We start from the raw sequence: 17,120 nt of genomic DNA, 5'->3' as shown, positions 1-17,120 counted from the left end.
CGACTGGCAAGCAGATTAGCCTTGTCAGTTGCCGTGCAAGCAACCTCATGATTGTTTGTTAGTGGGGGAATAATTGACTGTCCATTATTAACTACGCTGCTGTAGATTTTCCAAAAATCCTGGGTTCCTAATTTCTGTGCTTCGATGCGCTTTCTGGTGGTTTCAGAGTAATCTGTCTTAGCTGTGTCTATCACTCTCTTACAATTATTTCTAGCTTCTATAAACTTCTGTTTATTTGAGCTGGACTTATGTCGGTTGAATCTGCGGAACGCATGCTGCCTTTGACAAATGGCAGCTGCACAAGCAGATTTTTACTTTAGATTGAATAAAGGATTGATCAAAAGATTTTTTTTTTTCTTAAGAGGTTGCTCAATTTCTGTATCATTTTCTCTCAATTTAACTACAGGTGTTTGGGTCCAAGGAGACTTTTGCATCATTAAGCCCAACACAAGGGGAATTGTGATGTTGGGACGAAGGTAAGCATTGTTTTATTTTCTTTCTTTGATCTATCTCTGTCTCTCCTGATACAGAATTTTATGTTATCCATAAAGTTTATTAATCTCTACATATCTAACCCTAACCAGTTTCCACTCATGAATTCTAGTCATAATCTTTTTGTTTTCCTTCGTGTTAATCCTGTTCTAATGATAAAAAAATTATTTTCCCTTGTAGTGAAGAAATACCGGGTTTTATCATGCACCAGTTGTTCTTCTTTGAAACTATTATTACATTAGTTTTTGTAAATGGAAGTAGCACATGGAATTTTTACCAAAACATTGAAGAAGAAAATTGATGTGTATACCAAAATAATGGATGGTCCTATATTTGATAGTGATTAGATCAGCTAATGTTAATCTTGAAGTAGTGTTAAGTATAGGTCAAACTGACCCAAATTTTGGGAAATAAACCAATTCCCAATTAAGATGAATGGGAAGAGATATCATGTAAGTTTAGACACAGTTAAATAGGTTAAAAGTAGATGAAAACAAGCCGACATCAGTCAACTTGACAAATCACAACTGAATGATGATGAGTTGTTTTGAAACTTTGGGATTTCAGTAAATTTCTTAAGAAAGGAAAAATAAATAAATTCCTTTCAATGTCGAACATAGTTTCCCTGACAAAACACCTAAAGTTTAAATTTTTTTTTTTCTTTAAAGCTCATGATTTTTTTTTTTTTTTTTTTTTAGTGTCATTTCTGAGAGTAAGTAAGGAATTGTACATGGATCAAGTCTAGCAGAATTAAGAATTTTTTTTTTTCCTTTTCCAGTGATGGGACGTTAAATCCAAATGGTGTTCGCTTTGGAAGTGCAGAAATTTACCAAAGTGGTGAGTTGAAAAGAAGTAAATCTTCTGACTTCATAAGATTTCTAATGAAGGTGAAATTTCTAATGAAATCTTTATCTATAAGATTTCTAATGAAGGTGAAATTTTCTGAGGAACTTAATGAAATACTTAGGACATTTTGAGATACTTAGGAACATTTATCAGATATTGTAATCATCTATAATATAAATCTCACCTGTCTATTTAAATGTATGTATGCTTGTATGTCTGCCTAAAACTTTCAGAGGCAACAAATTTTCACAAGATCGGTATCACTTTCAAGCTTGACCTATGAAACATTCGTTGAGCAGCATTCAATGTCAGTCTCTCTATTAGTACACATACGTATATGTTCTTTTTAGGATAGCTAAAATTATGAGTATTTATATTCTGCTAAAAATAAACTAATTAATTTCTGTTTGTTAGTGGACTTAATCAGGAAAGAGTTTTTTTACGTCAACAGATCTATTTTTGTTTGTGACCCCACACCCCTTATATTATTTTCTGTTTTTAAATGTTTTTATAATTTTACTGCTTACACATTTTTAAGATTATTTAATGAAAAAATGTCAAAATTACTGTTAATTTCTGTAAATCTCATATTCTACGGAATTTTGTATGTAAAAATTAACTTATACTTATTTGGTATCCAAGTAACACCAAAATTGATTTTTCTCATTTAAAAATAAAACTACTTGATCAATTTACATGATTTTCAGTGTCTGATATTTTCTTTCCATTATGAGTACATACATAGATTTTTCTTCATTTTTTTTCTTTTTAATTTAGGAATTCTGGACAAACACTGAAATTTTAACCAATTACCACACACTTATAAAAGACATACAATAAAATAACTACACTAACCTACTCATAAATAACTTTTCTGGCATGAAATAACCAAAGGAGTTGCTATGCTGTTAAAAACCAACAAAACAAACAGCCTCTTGTAATGTACCTTAGTTATCGTGATAAAATTTAAAACTTTTCCTCTGACGTACTCTTCAACTCTGTTTCTTTGTCTTATTTCTGTCATTTTTTCCCTTTTCTTAGTCGAGTCAATTATCGAAGTAGAAGATAGTCTCTGTGTGGCTCAACGGAAGAATGATGGATCTGACGAACGAGCAATTCTCTTCATCAAAATGTCCCCAGGACAGCAATTTACTGGGAAGCTGGAAAAACAAATCCGAGATCGAATCCGATCAGATCTCTCTGTTCGACATGTTCCTACACACATATTGCCGATTGGCGATATCCCTGTAAGTAAATTTTCAACTTTGAAATTTTTTAAATCTTCAAACTGCACAAATCTTTTAAGCAGTAACTCTTTCATCATGACTTTAATCATTGATTTCCTGTCATAAAATAAAAAAATTTGTTACAACTTTACCGAAGCTCACAAGACATGAATAATTAATGATGAATAGTATTTAGTTTTATCTTGATTTTTTTTTTTTCTCTAATTTGATAACCGTTGCTATTAGATATAAATTATTTATTTTAAGGAAATATTGAGAAATTAGTCGAGAACTATTCTGCTTTACGTATTCATCTGTGACCTATTTATGTGAAAACAATTTAGTGCTTATATAGATAAAGAGACAGATGAAAATTGCATTCAAATAAAATTTACATATCGGGCAAAATAAGTATCTTCACCAAAAATTAGGAAAAGTTATCAGGTAGAATTTAATAAAATTTAAAAATCAATTTTATTGTAAATTGCAGTTTCATAGTAGTATTAACTGATTTTGAAGTGTTATCTGAAAACAAGGGAGATAATTCAGCTAATAATCTATTGACAAATTATTTTTCTCTCTCTTTCTCTCTCTCTCTCTCTCTCTCTCTCTCTCTCTCTCTCTCTCTCTCTATATATATATATATATATATATATATATATATATATATATAAAAACAAAAATGTGTTCGTGTGTGCACTCTTTTTATGTCCGGCAATGGCTGGGGGGGGGGGGGTACCATTTATTAGAACTTTTCACATACTCCCTAGATTATAATATTTCCAATTTACAAAAGGAGGTCGTCTCTATCTTTTATTTGAGTGACTTTTATTTTATAAAATTCACACTATTCTGTCTTCTCGCGTGTTTTTCGTATAAAACAAAAGTAATTGAAGAAAACACGATTCTCTGGCACTCTTGCCAGTGACGTCCAGAAAGCAATAAGTTTTGATCAACGTGGGGTAAATCCCGTCACATCAGACAATTGCTATTCATTTGGACACTCCCCTTTTTATGGGGAGCTGGTTTACCCCAACATCTTGGGGAAACAAACAAATATGCAGAAAGCTTCAAGCTTAACTGGCTTGCTGCCAAAGTTAAGTGTGTGATGTTTGACATCGTTAAATTTATGCATATGTGTGAACTCATTCCCTTAACTTTTTAATCGTTTAATTTCAACCATTCTCATTTCTCTTCCCTCTTAGCATCGCAGTAAGATATCACGTTTTCTTTCACTTTCTTTTCCGCTTTCATCTCAAGGCTTATGGTTTGAGCCTACCTGCCTACTAACACTTTTTTTTCCTATACACATACACACACGGGTACCCCCGCTAGTATATATAAAAGGCAAAATGGCCATGCGCGTTTTTTTGTATGTCCAAAGAAAGGCTTTGTTCGCCAGGCTTCTCGACAAGATTACATTTAAGTTTCCTTACACTTTCTAGATTATAATATGATTTGCAAACACACGTCGTCTTTACAATTATTTTGACTTTTATAAGATTCCTCTCTATTCCGTCCTTTCGCCTGTTTGTCTTTTTCATATAAATAAAACGAAACTCAACAAAGCTGAGTCGTCAGCGGCCTTTCGTGCCAGGACATCTTGAAAGCAATTAGCTTTGATCAATGTGGGGAAAACCCTTCATATCAGACAATTGCTATTCATTTGAGAGTTCCCCCTTTTTCGGGGGAGCTGGTTTTCCCCAACATCATGGGGAAACAAATAAATGAAACGGCGAAAAGTTTAACTAGCCTTCAGCCAACGTTCATTTCTGCACCTGCATGATTCTTAACTTATTTGTGCAAGTCAACTTTTTGATTGACATTGCTAAATTTGAATGCTTTTCACTTCCTATGGCTTCATTGCGTAACGGTAAGATGTCACGTTTTTTTCACTTTCTTTTCCGCCTTCTCGTCATGAGTTCGAGCCCGTCTGCCTGCTAACACTTTTTGATGCTCAACACACACATTCAAACACCCAGGCAACGCCGGGTACCCCCGCTAGTCTGTTATGAAAAAGCAAAACTGTATGTGCTTGCGTATGCACTTTTTTCGTATGTCCGGCAAAGGCTTTTTTTCGAGGGGTGGGGGAGTCACTAATTCTTACCACTTTTTATATACGCCCTAGATTATAATATCTCCAATTTACAAAAGGAAAGGTCGTCTATATCTTTTATTTTAACACGAAAATAGCATGTAAAAGTCGCTATTTCTTCCTCTCCGCATGTTTGTTTGGCTTACTTGTGTCAGGGACGTCCAGAAAGCAATAAGCTTTGATCAATGCAGGCAAAACCCGTCATATCAGACAATTGCTATTCATTTGGACACTCCCCTTTTTATGGGGAGCTGGTTTTCCCCAACATCTTCGAGAAACTGACTTGCAACCAAAGTTAAGTGCAGGATTTCATTCCCCTATGTCGTGATGTTTGACCTCATTAAATTTATGCACCTGTCACTTAACTTTTTAATTGTTTAATTTCAACCATTCTCAATTCTGCTGCCCTCGTAGCGTCGCGGTAAGATATCGGGTTATTCACCTCAAGGCTTCGGGATCTAAACATTTTTTTTTCTTTTACACTTACAAACACCCTGGCAATGCTGTGCACCCCCGCTAGTCGCTTATATAAAAGCAAAAATATGTTTGTGTGCGCGCGCGTTTTCTTTTTGTCTGGCAAAGGCTTTTTTCGGGGGGGGGGGGTCGTTACCATGTCTTACAACTTTTTATATACTACATAGATTATAATATCTCCGATTTACAAAACGAGGTCGTCTCTATCTTTTATTTGAGCGACTTTTATGTTACAAAATTTGCGCTGTGATTTCATTTCTCTATGGCGTGATGTTTGACCTAGAAAACCAGACGTTGGCGTTCATTAAACCACCTGCTTTTTTAAACGTTTAATTTCACTTGTTCTCACTTCTCTGCCCAATTAGCGTCGCAGTAATATGTCACACTTTTTTTTTGGCCTTAGCTTCAAGGCTTGGTGTTCGAGCCTACCTCCCAACCAAAACTTTTTTTTTACGCCTACAAACACCTGGGCAACCACGCTGTGGTTTTATTTCTCTATGGCATGACATAACAGACAGGACAAAGATCTGCGTTTACAATACCTGTGTGCTAATCACACTGTTGTATTCATCGGAGACATGGACATTGCATCAAAGGCACATTAAATGGCTTGAACCATTTCACCAAAAATACTTGAGACTATCTTAAACATCAAGTGGCAAGCACAACTACCTAATACTGAAGTCCTTGTGAGAGCATGTTGCTCTAGTGTTGAGACCCTTGTAATTAGATCTCACATGTGTTGGGTGGGCCACCTGGTTCGAATGAAAGATTGTAGGCTGCCAAAACATTTTTTACGGGGAGCTGGAACACAAACCTAGGAAGAGGTTCAGGGACTCTACAAAGAATAATTTGAAAGTCTTACAAATCGACATTGACACATGGGAAGAACTTACTTTGCAAAGGCTGAAGTAGCGAAAGCTTTGTACATGAAAATTTTGATGCTCTTGAGAAAAGAAAGCAGGCCCACAGCAATCTGAAGCAATTTTTGCTGTGGGCCTGCTTTCTTTTCTCAAGAGCATCAAAACTTGATGGTCACACACAAAGCTGGAAATGCGGCACTTGTGAACAAGTGCTTTTGTCAAAAGCTGGCTATGTCAACCACCTTAAGTCACACAAAACTCGTGTTCAGGTCAACTTCGCACTTATTAGTCCGAACCAAGCGATCTGTTTAGCATGCATGTTTGCAAGTCTACTGCTGGTTTGAGAAGACACGTGATTGTTCATAGAAATACCCTTTAACCTCCAGAGGCAGTCAACTCCGTGGAAATTGCTCAATTTGTATGTCACATCTGCTTCAAGATGTGCAAATCTGCGGTGGGAGTGCAGAGTCATCTGAGATGGCATGGACGACAACAGAAACCGATTAAGTATCTCTTTGTTGGTTTGTCACTACCCTTTATTCAAAAGATGATTGTTCTCAAAACAAATCGTTGCCTTTACTGTACAAGTCAGAGAGTAACCTTCAAATAATTTCTAACATATATAATGTAAACCATATAAAAAGAAAGTTAGAATAGGTACCTTATATTTCTTTCTGATCAAGAAATACATCCTGGATGGCTATAGTCTGTATTTTCAGTTTAATACATTTTTTAAGTTTGTCTAAACAGAATTGGTTGGTTTGTAGCCCTAGTAAACTTATGTTCCACACTGGTGCAGAGTCGTTGGGCACCACTTAAGGAGTCTTTGAGTTTCTGAAAACTTTTTGCTTTTATTGAACCTGGTTTTTCCCTCTTCCTAATTGCATGTTATTTTGTCTATTTTAATAGTTTTTTTTTTTTTAAATCTCTTTTCTCCTATTCAAAACAGAGCGTACAACTCGATTTCCTTTCTCTTTATACTCGGATCATATTTCACCCCCTTCTTTTAACAAATTAATTTTTTCCAGACTTGACAATTCACTGCAAGAACTTAGTCTGTTAGTGATTTGTTAGAAATACTTTTGATTGAATTGTAACTAATCTCTTTATTTTTCCAGCTGGTATATTTTTAGTTTATTTTTCTGGTAATTAAAATGTCTGCCGGTTTTCTCTTATTAGTAATAAATGAATTGTGAAAATTTACCAGTAAAGTGCCAGCAAGGCTATTTAGCTTCACTCAAAATGCACAATATCGACACAATTACGTATCAGATAAAAATAAGTATCCTCACCAAAAATGAGAAAAATTGAAAAGTTTAATTAAAAGTAAAAATTGATTTTATATTTTGTATGAGTTGTCCATTTTAAAATGAATGTTAACAATTGTCGAAATAACGGATTGAATTACCTCCCATTTTCAGGTAACTTTCAAAATTACTTAATTCTATAAAACAGCCATTTACTATTTTAATAAAATTGATACGTAGAGATTTAAATTTTATTGTAACATGAATTTTCTATTACAAAATTAACATTTACATTACCATTCACAACATTACTATTTACAATAAAACGTCTTGACTAATGAGGACACTTTTTTTTTTAAAAAACGTTCCTCTCTCTCACCCCTTACCCTTCTTTATTTGCAGTACACAATGAATGGCAAAAAAGTTGAAGTGGCTGTCCGTCGAATTCTTGCCGGAGAACAAGTTACTCACCGAGGTGTCTTGGCAAATCCCAAATCGCTAGATTTATTCAGCAATATTCAAACGCTCCAAGGTTACTAAAATGGAAACATTTGGAATTTTATTTTTTATATTTTACAGATTAGATTTGAAGATAAAAAAAATTCAACACTCTTCCAAAATGGATGGTTTTTCTGTCCATATTTATTTTTAATTGTAGCACAAATGAAAAACACCTCCAATTTCCAAAATGGTTCCTGTTTTTTTTTTTGTTGATTTTTTTTTCTGCTACTGATTTTTGTTGACAAATTGACTTTGGATCTGTTTTTTATAAATCATTTACTTATTCCCAAGTAAATGCACATGTTCATTTTTACTTATATTGGGGAGGGAAGTTGGGTTTTAAAAATTTTTTTTTTAATTTATATTTCTTTTTTTTTTTTTCCAATATACAAATATTATGAAAGGAAAATATTTTTAGGCAATTTTTGATTGCCTGCTTTAAGAGTGAAACTTTTCCTTGCCATTAAATGTATGCTTTTATGCATATCTGGATTTACCTTTAAGATAATGAGCACTTTTAAAATCCTGCATCTTGAATTTATATATAAATTCCTAAGTTTATATAAATATAAATATATATTTTTAAGGTATATATCTCTTCATTGAGCTTGATATATTTTTATACTTTACTATATATGTATTTATGGCAATTAATCTACACAAAGATGTCCATGTTTCATCACAAACTAAACTGGAAATGAAACATGGACGCCTCTGTAGCTTAATTACCATAAATATATTTTCATACCTAACTATCTAGATCTATTCCCGTATTGAGCACTGAAGTAAATACTGAAAATCTATACTCAGTATATTATATCTCCTTATTGTAATGTGTGTATACATGAAATAATAAATGTATTTACATTTTAAAAAAAAAAACAAAAAAAAAACGTGTCTAATGAATTTTAATGAGTACAAAAATAAAATCTGAAAAATTAGTTTTCAGATGTAGCCAAAATTTAAACTCTTCAATTTAACATTCTCAGGCAACATGAAGTGAAATAAGTACATAGAAGATGCTACAAGTTTGCTGCAAAGAAGGTAGGCTACATCTACTGTACTAGAAAACTTCTCACATTTATCAATTTTATGTCTCTATCAAACTACCATTGGCATATGAAGCAAGTTTAGTTGCTACACCTGGGCTGGTAGCTTCTCTCTCTTGGACAGGGTACAAAAAAAATTTCTAACCCACCATTCTCTGCCAAGTTCCAGTGTTGCATCCCAAGCTTATTTTACAAGTATCGCCATGGAATGTGCTCCAGTGAATTTACATCCCCCCCCCCTCAATGTAAATACTCTCCACCCATCCAATGAGCAGTACAATCTCACCTCTTCACTCTAGTGATCCTTAGACACAGGAAGATTTTCTACTCTCATAGCTTTTTTTCTGATGACCACTTTTGGAACCTCCCTGCCCTGCTCCTCCACTATCATAAGTTTTCAAAATTTTCTCATTTTATGTAATTGTTTTTTAACTTTATAATTTTTTTTTTTTCTCATTTGGTTCCATTTTAATTTATTGAGGATTTTTAATGGCCTATTATGATTCTTTTTTTTTTTTTTTTTATGAGAGAAAAAAAACAATGGATATTCAAGTGGAACAGCAATTTTAACAGCTGACAATTTTTGGTTCTTGTTTAGGATTCAACTTAAAAATAAAAATGTTATATTCCAAAAATCATATAAAATGATTAGTTTTAATTTTAACTAAGAAAATCACATTTTTAAGTAAGCAAAATCCTGAAAAAAAATATCCTGAAAAATCCTGGAAAAAAATAAATAAGGGCAGATAATCCACAATGCTACTGCTTTCACATTGTTTTAAATTGTTTAAAAATTATTTTCTTAATAAAAAATAAAATTAGTTGATCAATTTGATTTTTGGAATGACATTTGCATTCTGTCACTGGTATGTTGTACATCGTAACGAGTTTTCTGTATTTTTTTTTTTTTTTAAATTGGATTGAATTCTAAATAAGAACCCAACTTATTTGTTTTTAAATTATGATTTTCTTTTAAACGATTTTAATTTTGTAAATATTCTGATTGGTGTTATATTTATGTGTGTTCTTCATTGATTTCTATCAAATTGGATATGTGATAAAATAAAATGTCTCTGAAAAACTGGCTGTAAACTTAATTTTTCTAAATTCGAAATGATTTTCAAAATTCAGAAATGAATGAATTGCCTTGTACATTAATATTTAAAAATCATATCTTTCTGAATTTTTGAGATGAGGATTGATAATTTGTACTATTTGGACTACTGTTCTCATCTTGAGTGTTATTTTCACAATGTTTCAGTCAATGTAAACTCCAACCTTCTTCAGGTGTATCTTGTCAAACTTGGAGAATCTTTCTGACAAGCTCAGAACCTGCATAAAATTTCGAATGAAACCTTTTCTTCAATCCACATGCTCTCATTCCATCAGCCATGTGGGTAGAAGTCCTAAGTAATTCGTAATTGTATTTTTTAGTGTCAAATTGAATCTTACACCCCCCAGAAGAGTAACTTTCAACTGAATTTGACCAGGTACTATATCCATTATGCCACAGATTCTTGTGGACAATTCCAGAGTTTGACACGATATGCCTGAAAAAGGTTGGAGGTTATATCGACCGAAACATGAAAATAACACTAAAGATGAGGACAGTACTCCAAATAATATAAATATTTTTATTTTTGTTAATCTGTAACTGCTTTTATTTATTTATTTTTGGTTTGACAAGTTAATGTCTCTTCTGTCAGAATACATCTAGGAAACAAGATTGTCTCCTCCCCCATGAAATTCCAAAGTTGATTTTCTTTCTTTTTTTCTTTTTTTTTTTCTTTTTTTTTTTTCTTTTTTTTAACTCCCTCAAAACAAGAGTGCTCTGATCAGCATCCCTTCCCCACAAATATGACAGTACTACTACATTTTAAGATTTGTCTTAGGATATATCTGACTTATGTGGGTAAAAGACTGCATTTTCAGTCACTTTCCAGTTTTCTAACAACCATAACGACACCTCTCCCATTTTAGATCTGGAGTGAAAGTCAGTTTTAAGAGCTTATCAAAACAAGGGCCCATTAAAAAGGAGATAAAAAGTAGAGCACAGATATAATATAGACTTTTTAATCCATTAAAAATAGACAAAAGTTATAACCTGTTGATTTAGAATGAATGCTTTATGCCAAATTGATATTTGAATATGGTTAAATTTGTGCTCATTTCTGCATTAAATACTAATCGCTATTAATCGCTAACTGTGCATCAAATGAATACCATAATACTTAGTTCATTGCACCTTATAACAAAGGTCCATACAAAATTCCAGTTAGATCAGACCAGTAGTTTCTGAGAAAACTTCTGGAGTAAATGCAGTATTGTGGTGACTAATCCCTAACTGTACATTGAACGGATAGTTCACTGTACCTATAACAAAGGTTCATACAAAATGTCAACCAGATCAGACTAGCAGTTTTCAAGATAAAATGAAATGGACAGACATGCATACAAAGAGAAACATAATACGAGTCGAACACCATTCATTTTGACTTTGAGGCAAAACAAGTCTCCAAGCATGGATGGTGAAAGGAGAGAAGCTTGATTTTAGATGAAAAATAACTCTTTTTTTTTCCATTGTACCACATGCTAAGAGAGAATCCACAAGCTCTTGATCACCAATACTCTTCAAGTTGCAGCATTGATACTCTGCTTCAGATTTCAACAAAAATAAAAATCTTGATGTACATACACGTGACAAAAACATGTATACCAAAAATCACATAAATTGATGAAGTTTTATTTTTATAAAGAAAATCATTTTTAAGCGATTAATGGGAATTTGTAGATATGTACACAATTGCTTTTAAACTATATTTCTGAAGAGCTATTTTAAGTGGGGAATTAACCAGTGATTAGATTCTCTAAATTTTCTGACATCACTATAGTATTTAACAAAAAATCTTGCAACAACTTGAATTATTTGGAATTATCTTCCTTATTCTTCAAATTATTTGCAAAATGGCGTTAAAAGCTCATTGGTTGTTATTTAGCCATAAAATTTGATTTTCTTTGTTTAAAATGAAACTTTGATTATAGTCCGCTAACATACTTCCAAACTTCCTGTGTGTCTGCTACCAGAAGCAATGACTAGACAAATCAGTTCCTTCGCTTTTTGTCTCTCACAACTATATCTCCCCTGTACATATACTCTTTTTTTTTATGTTTTTCCGATAGTTCTTTTTTTATTTAATAATCATTGAAAAGTTTTTCAGTTTTATTCAAATTAAGAATTATTGAAATTAGTTTTATTTTTTTGTTTATTTTTTTTTTTTAAAGAATTATTAAAAATATGTATATTGTATATTTTTCAATAATGTCCTTTTCTTATATTTTATTTCAATAAATTACTTCACAATAGAAATACTGAAGAAAAAAAGTGAAGGAACTGATTTGCCTTGTTCCTGTTTCCGGTAGCAGACACACCGGAAGTTGGGAAGTATGTTAGCTGACTATAACCATCACTTTTGTTCATTCATGAAATTAAATGAAATTTTTTATTGAAGAGATTATTATGATGTAAACATGCACTGGGCTGCATGTTATGGTGGTGCATATGAATGGCAGACGTTGCAGGTGATAGATGCTTAACCGAAGGGGGATTGAATTGAAAATAATTTTGTCTGGAGTTCGGTCACATAAGAGAAGTTTCTTTGTTTGAAGAAATAAGTATCTTATTAAACAGAAATGAGCTTGATGCAACCTTTGTGAGATAAGTAATATCCAACTTTATCTGTAGAGAAACCCCTTTAAATGGAGATAGTCTAGCCATTATCTCAAGTGGTCAACTTCTGGGTAGTCGAATGGTGACCATTGACAAAAGCCAACATTTAAGATTTCTGGTTAGGAATAAAGGGCTGAGGACATAAGGAAATGGAGACTGTCAGAGCAGCTTTTTGGTGAATATGAAAACAATTGATGTTGAACGTTTGATCAGGCAGCTAGATTTTGGTAGGAACAGAAGGTTGGATTTTTTTTTTTTTTTTCAGTTGGCCAGGATAGATCTCCTTCTGTAAGTCTGTCATTCAATTTAAGAAAACAAGTGGCAATTGTAATTTCAAAATAGAAAAAAAAAAAGCTCTATTAATTGTTTATAAACTTGATTTGTGGTTTTGCTCTGGATGAGAATTCCTCTGTTGTATCACTGACTAGATCAAGCAACCACTTTGGACCGGCACACAGTGAGACAATCGCATCAGATACAATAAACATGCAAGTGCATCTTCATACTCCATCTATTTGTACTCTCTTACTTTACTTTGTTCCCATTTTTTGTACTTTTTTGTAATTTTTTCTATTTTTTTTCTACAATAATAAAATCATTTAATATGGTTTTAATTTTATGAACACCATTTAAACTTAAGGTAATTTAAATTATTAACCTCCTTGCAACCTCTTACCCACACATGGTGTGAACTTGTCTCTGCTTTATTGTTATTTTCATGCCAAGTACTCATCTGAGCTTCAGTTTATGGTGTCCTTTTACCAAACTTTCACAAAAAACACTCTAGATACAACCACTATCAACAATTCCCCCCCCTCTCTATCTGTGCCTAAATCTAAACACAAATTCCATGAACAAAGTTTCTTTCTTAGAACTGCCCACCTGTGGAACTCTGTTCCACATGCCTGCTTTCCAGCTGACTACAATATGGTAGTCTTCAAGTCACATGAAAACAAGTTCTTGTTTAGCCATCTCCTTGATCAAAGTCTACCCAATTTTCACCACTAATGATCACTGTTGTTGTCTCTGTAACCATTATACACTCAACTTTTATCTTTGAGCGGTCTTCAGGCCTTGATAAGTGGTGACTCTTGAAAAGAAAAAAATTTTCAGAAACATTTTTTATATTTATGATGAATAGTAGTAGTATGGAGATAAAGTCAAATAAGATTACATTTTTAATCATTTTTTTGTTTAACTTGATTCACAAAGAAACAATTTTATAAGAAAATAATGTAAAAAAAAAATGACAAACAGCCACAAAAAAATTGCTTTACCAAACTTTGTATCATAATTAATTTAAATGTTATAAAATTAAAGACTTGTTTACTAAAAAGTGCCCAATTCTTTTCTTATTTAAATTTTTACTCTGAAAACGTGAAATATATATTTTTTAAATAATAACTGCAGTTAAATATGTTGGTATTATTAGAAAGTAAAGTCCAAAGAAAGAATTTCCAACCGTTATGTTCTTCTCGCAATTTTTATCAAACCCAGGGCACATCTGTCAGAACTTACTTCTGCCAAAGAGTCTCTCTCTCTCTCATACATTTTTTATTTGAAAAACCGACTGCATCTCATTTGCATATTTCCCCCAAATCTTGTTACCTCATGTGACCACCATTTTTTTCATTCTTTCTTTATCCCTTCCCTAAGCCAGACAGCATGTTGTACAAGTTCGTGTTTGCACTACTTTTGAATCACAATAAAAAAGGAAAAGAATTAGTTACTGTCTGCTTTTTTAACAAAACTTTTCAAAAGACAAAAATTTTGAAAATGTTTTTTTTTGTTTTTGTTTTTTTTTTTTTTTCTTTAGAGAAAATTACTTCAAAATTTGATTTTTTATTAAAACATGTTATTACATAAGTGCATTCAAGTGTGTTATTTATTTGAATTTTTTGTACTAATTTCATTGTTTATTCAGAGACAAGATATGCTTTTGGCAGACAGTTTCACAACAGATGTCAATGTTGGATTTGAACTTGACTTAGATAATTCCATAGCCTGTAACATCGGATCAATTTTTGAATGTAAATCTAATATTGGGATAAACTCCAAAATCTGGTGTTATTTTCCTTGCTTAAAAAATTTTCATGCTAATCAGGCCTCCATCTTTCATTTGCAGGCTATCTACCTTTTAACATGTTACCCTTTCCTCCCCCTTTTTTTTTTTTTTATTATTCACTTTTTAAACTATTTTTCACTGATTATTTCTGGTATATTTCACTGGAAGGCAATGCACAAGGTTCATTCCATTTCAAATGGAAAAGTCCAAATACTAGAAGAGTATCTTTTAGCAATTTTGAACTTTCACAGCATTTTTTGCATTTTATAACTTTCAACAAATTTCAGACATAACTCCTCAAAAGATTATAGCATGGATTCCTGCATGAATCAAAATTAGGAAAAAAATTAGTTAATTCATTTGAAAAATACTCATAACTTATTATGGTTTCTACATTCCATCCCACCCTCCTTTTTTTTTTTTTAACCACTCAAGTTGATCAAGTGTTTCTGGTAAATTTCACTGGAAGATTATGTATAAGGTTCATTCCATTTCAAATGATAAAATACTAGATACGGAATAATCTGTTAAGTCTGTGATCATCTTAATTCATGTTTCACCTGCATCTTTCGACATTTCTACAACACCTCCAACCTTATCCGTCTTCATCTTACTCACAGCTTCCCATATTCATTTTTTTTTTCCTCACTTCAGGTATTTTTTCAGTAACTTTCAGATTTTCAGTTCCATGGAAAATCAGCATCCAACAATTTCTGATTGCAACATTTTCAAGCATCCTTCTGTTTTGTTAACTCGTTGTCATTTCAAATGTATTTCTTCTAAAAACATATCCATATTTGTCTTTGCCATCTGTTTAGCTATCCTGAATGCTTCATTCTTTTGGTCATCTCTTCAGAGCATATGTGAGAAGATGACTTTCTCAGTACCCTTCTTTCCTCTTTGCCGATATACATCTTTACTCATTAAATCTTTTCTCCACTGATTCCTACATTTCCACTTTTCTTTGATGCTCTTTCTCATCTCCCATGTCCCCTCGTGCCTTGGAAACCATTCCGCCTACCCACAAGTCTGGTCTCTTCTCTCTAAAAATGTATCCTTTAATGCCTTTCACTGCTCTTCCATACTTTCTGTAGTGGATCTGGTAGCTGAATGGTCCATCACTTAATGTCTAAATTTGCGTTTCATATGTTCGTTTGACACCTACTGTGCGACTGTCGGCAACCCACTCTCCCAAGTGTTGGGACATGGGGAAGAAAGAAGAAAAGATCAAAAAAAAAAAAAAAAAGAAAGTTTATTGGAGGAAAAAAGGTATAGAAAACAATGGAGAGGAAGTTGTTCACTGGGTTTGACAAAAGGCAGCTGAAATAGTATTAAGCAAGGTGGGGCAGTTATTTTAGGACAAAAGACTGAATATATTTTAGTTAGTGTGGGGGCGGTTTTTAGGTGTGGCTGTGAGTTCTACAACAGCTTTACAATGTTTGGGAATGTTGGTGGGTTTTATGACTACTGAAGTTATGATGGTTTATGACAGTTGTTGCGAGTTGGACTCCATCAAGGCAGACTAGTCGAGGGAGATGAGGAAATGAATTGATCAACCAACCAACGAACACAACCTCGACAGATGTAAAAAAAAAAAATAAATAAAAATAAAAACAAAAATATTCTCAAAATGGGTTGATTAGAGGAACGCATCAGTTTCTCAGTTGAAAAAATGAAGAACAGATGAAAACTTATGACTGTGTAAGGAAAAACAAAAAATACAATCGGACATTTATTTCTGGTTCAAGTTTCAACGGTTTCTTGCTAACTCCGCCTCACGTTATAATTTAAAGAGTAGAAAGTGGTTCTTGGGTTTTAGTTTCAGCAGCTGCATAACTCTCACTTCCCTTATTTTGTCCTTTAGTCCTCACATTCTACGAGCAATGATTCAGATAAACAAGGAAGAATTGCTGTTTCTGATTCAGAATCTATTTCGTCTAACATTGTCGGCAAGTTTTTGACCTTATAGTATTTTTTTTTTCTAGCAGTTTCTTACATCAAGTGGCTTCATGCTCTGTTTGGAGTGATTCCCACCTCAAATAAAATGTGGACCTTAGTGCTTAGTGTAGTTTCTCATGATGGTGTAACGTGTGCATTCAGAGCCGTCAATAATTACAGAAAATGTCTGAATCTGTGTTTATCATCTATAAATATAAAAGCGAAAATGTATGTATGTATGTTCGCTTTTCCTCGATGTCCACGAAAGGCTTCTTTCAAAGAAGCGCTTACTCGCTTCACAAATTTTTAAAACTTTTTATATCATCTATAAATTGTAATATCTACGAATTATCCACGGAGCTCGCCTCTCTATTTAATTTTATTGACTTTCAAACGTTAATTATTCCACATTTCCCGCATCGGCACGCGTTGCATTCGGTTTTCGGTTTAAAAAAAGCGAACCTCGACTTTGAACAAACTGGCTCTGGGCCTGTGATTAATGTCGACTTTGTCATATCAGACTAGCTTTCATTTTGAGACGAGGGAGCGGGTATTTAAAAACAAACAAACCCATTTATTCAAAACTGTCCCGCACAA

The 17,120-nt window shown here is 33.0% G+C and overlaps 1 protein-coding gene across 2 annotated transcripts in view; it reads left to right on the top strand.

Annotated features, from left to right (window-relative positions):
- Positions 1–7,932, top strand: part of LOC145289677 (acetoacetyl-CoA synthetase-like) — an 83,799-nt gene extending 75,867 nt beyond the window's left edge. For both annotated transcript variants that reach the window (XM_080136440.1, XM_080136433.1), the window contains 4 exons: positions 407–476; positions 1,271–1,329; positions 2,380–2,585; positions 7,646–7,932. In XM_080136440.1, coding sequence (XP_079992566.1) covers positions 407–476; positions 1,271–1,329; positions 2,380–2,585; positions 7,646–7,783 — 473 coding nt within the window. In that variant the 3' untranslated portion in view covers positions 7,784–7,932. The remainder of the gene's footprint in view (positions 1–406; positions 477–1,270; positions 1,330–2,379; positions 2,586–7,645) is intronic.
- Positions 7,933–17,120: the final 9,188 nt, after the last annotated feature.

This window comes from Euprymna scolopes, chromosome 1 (genome assembly GCF_053919585.1).
Source record: "Euprymna scolopes isolate OS-2025 chromosome 1, ASM5391958v1, whole genome shotgun sequence".
NCBI classification, from domain to species: Eukaryota; Metazoa; Mollusca; class Cephalopoda; order Sepiida; family Sepiolidae; genus Euprymna; species Euprymna scolopes.
This window is presented reverse-complemented; position numbering and strand designations above follow the sequence as displayed.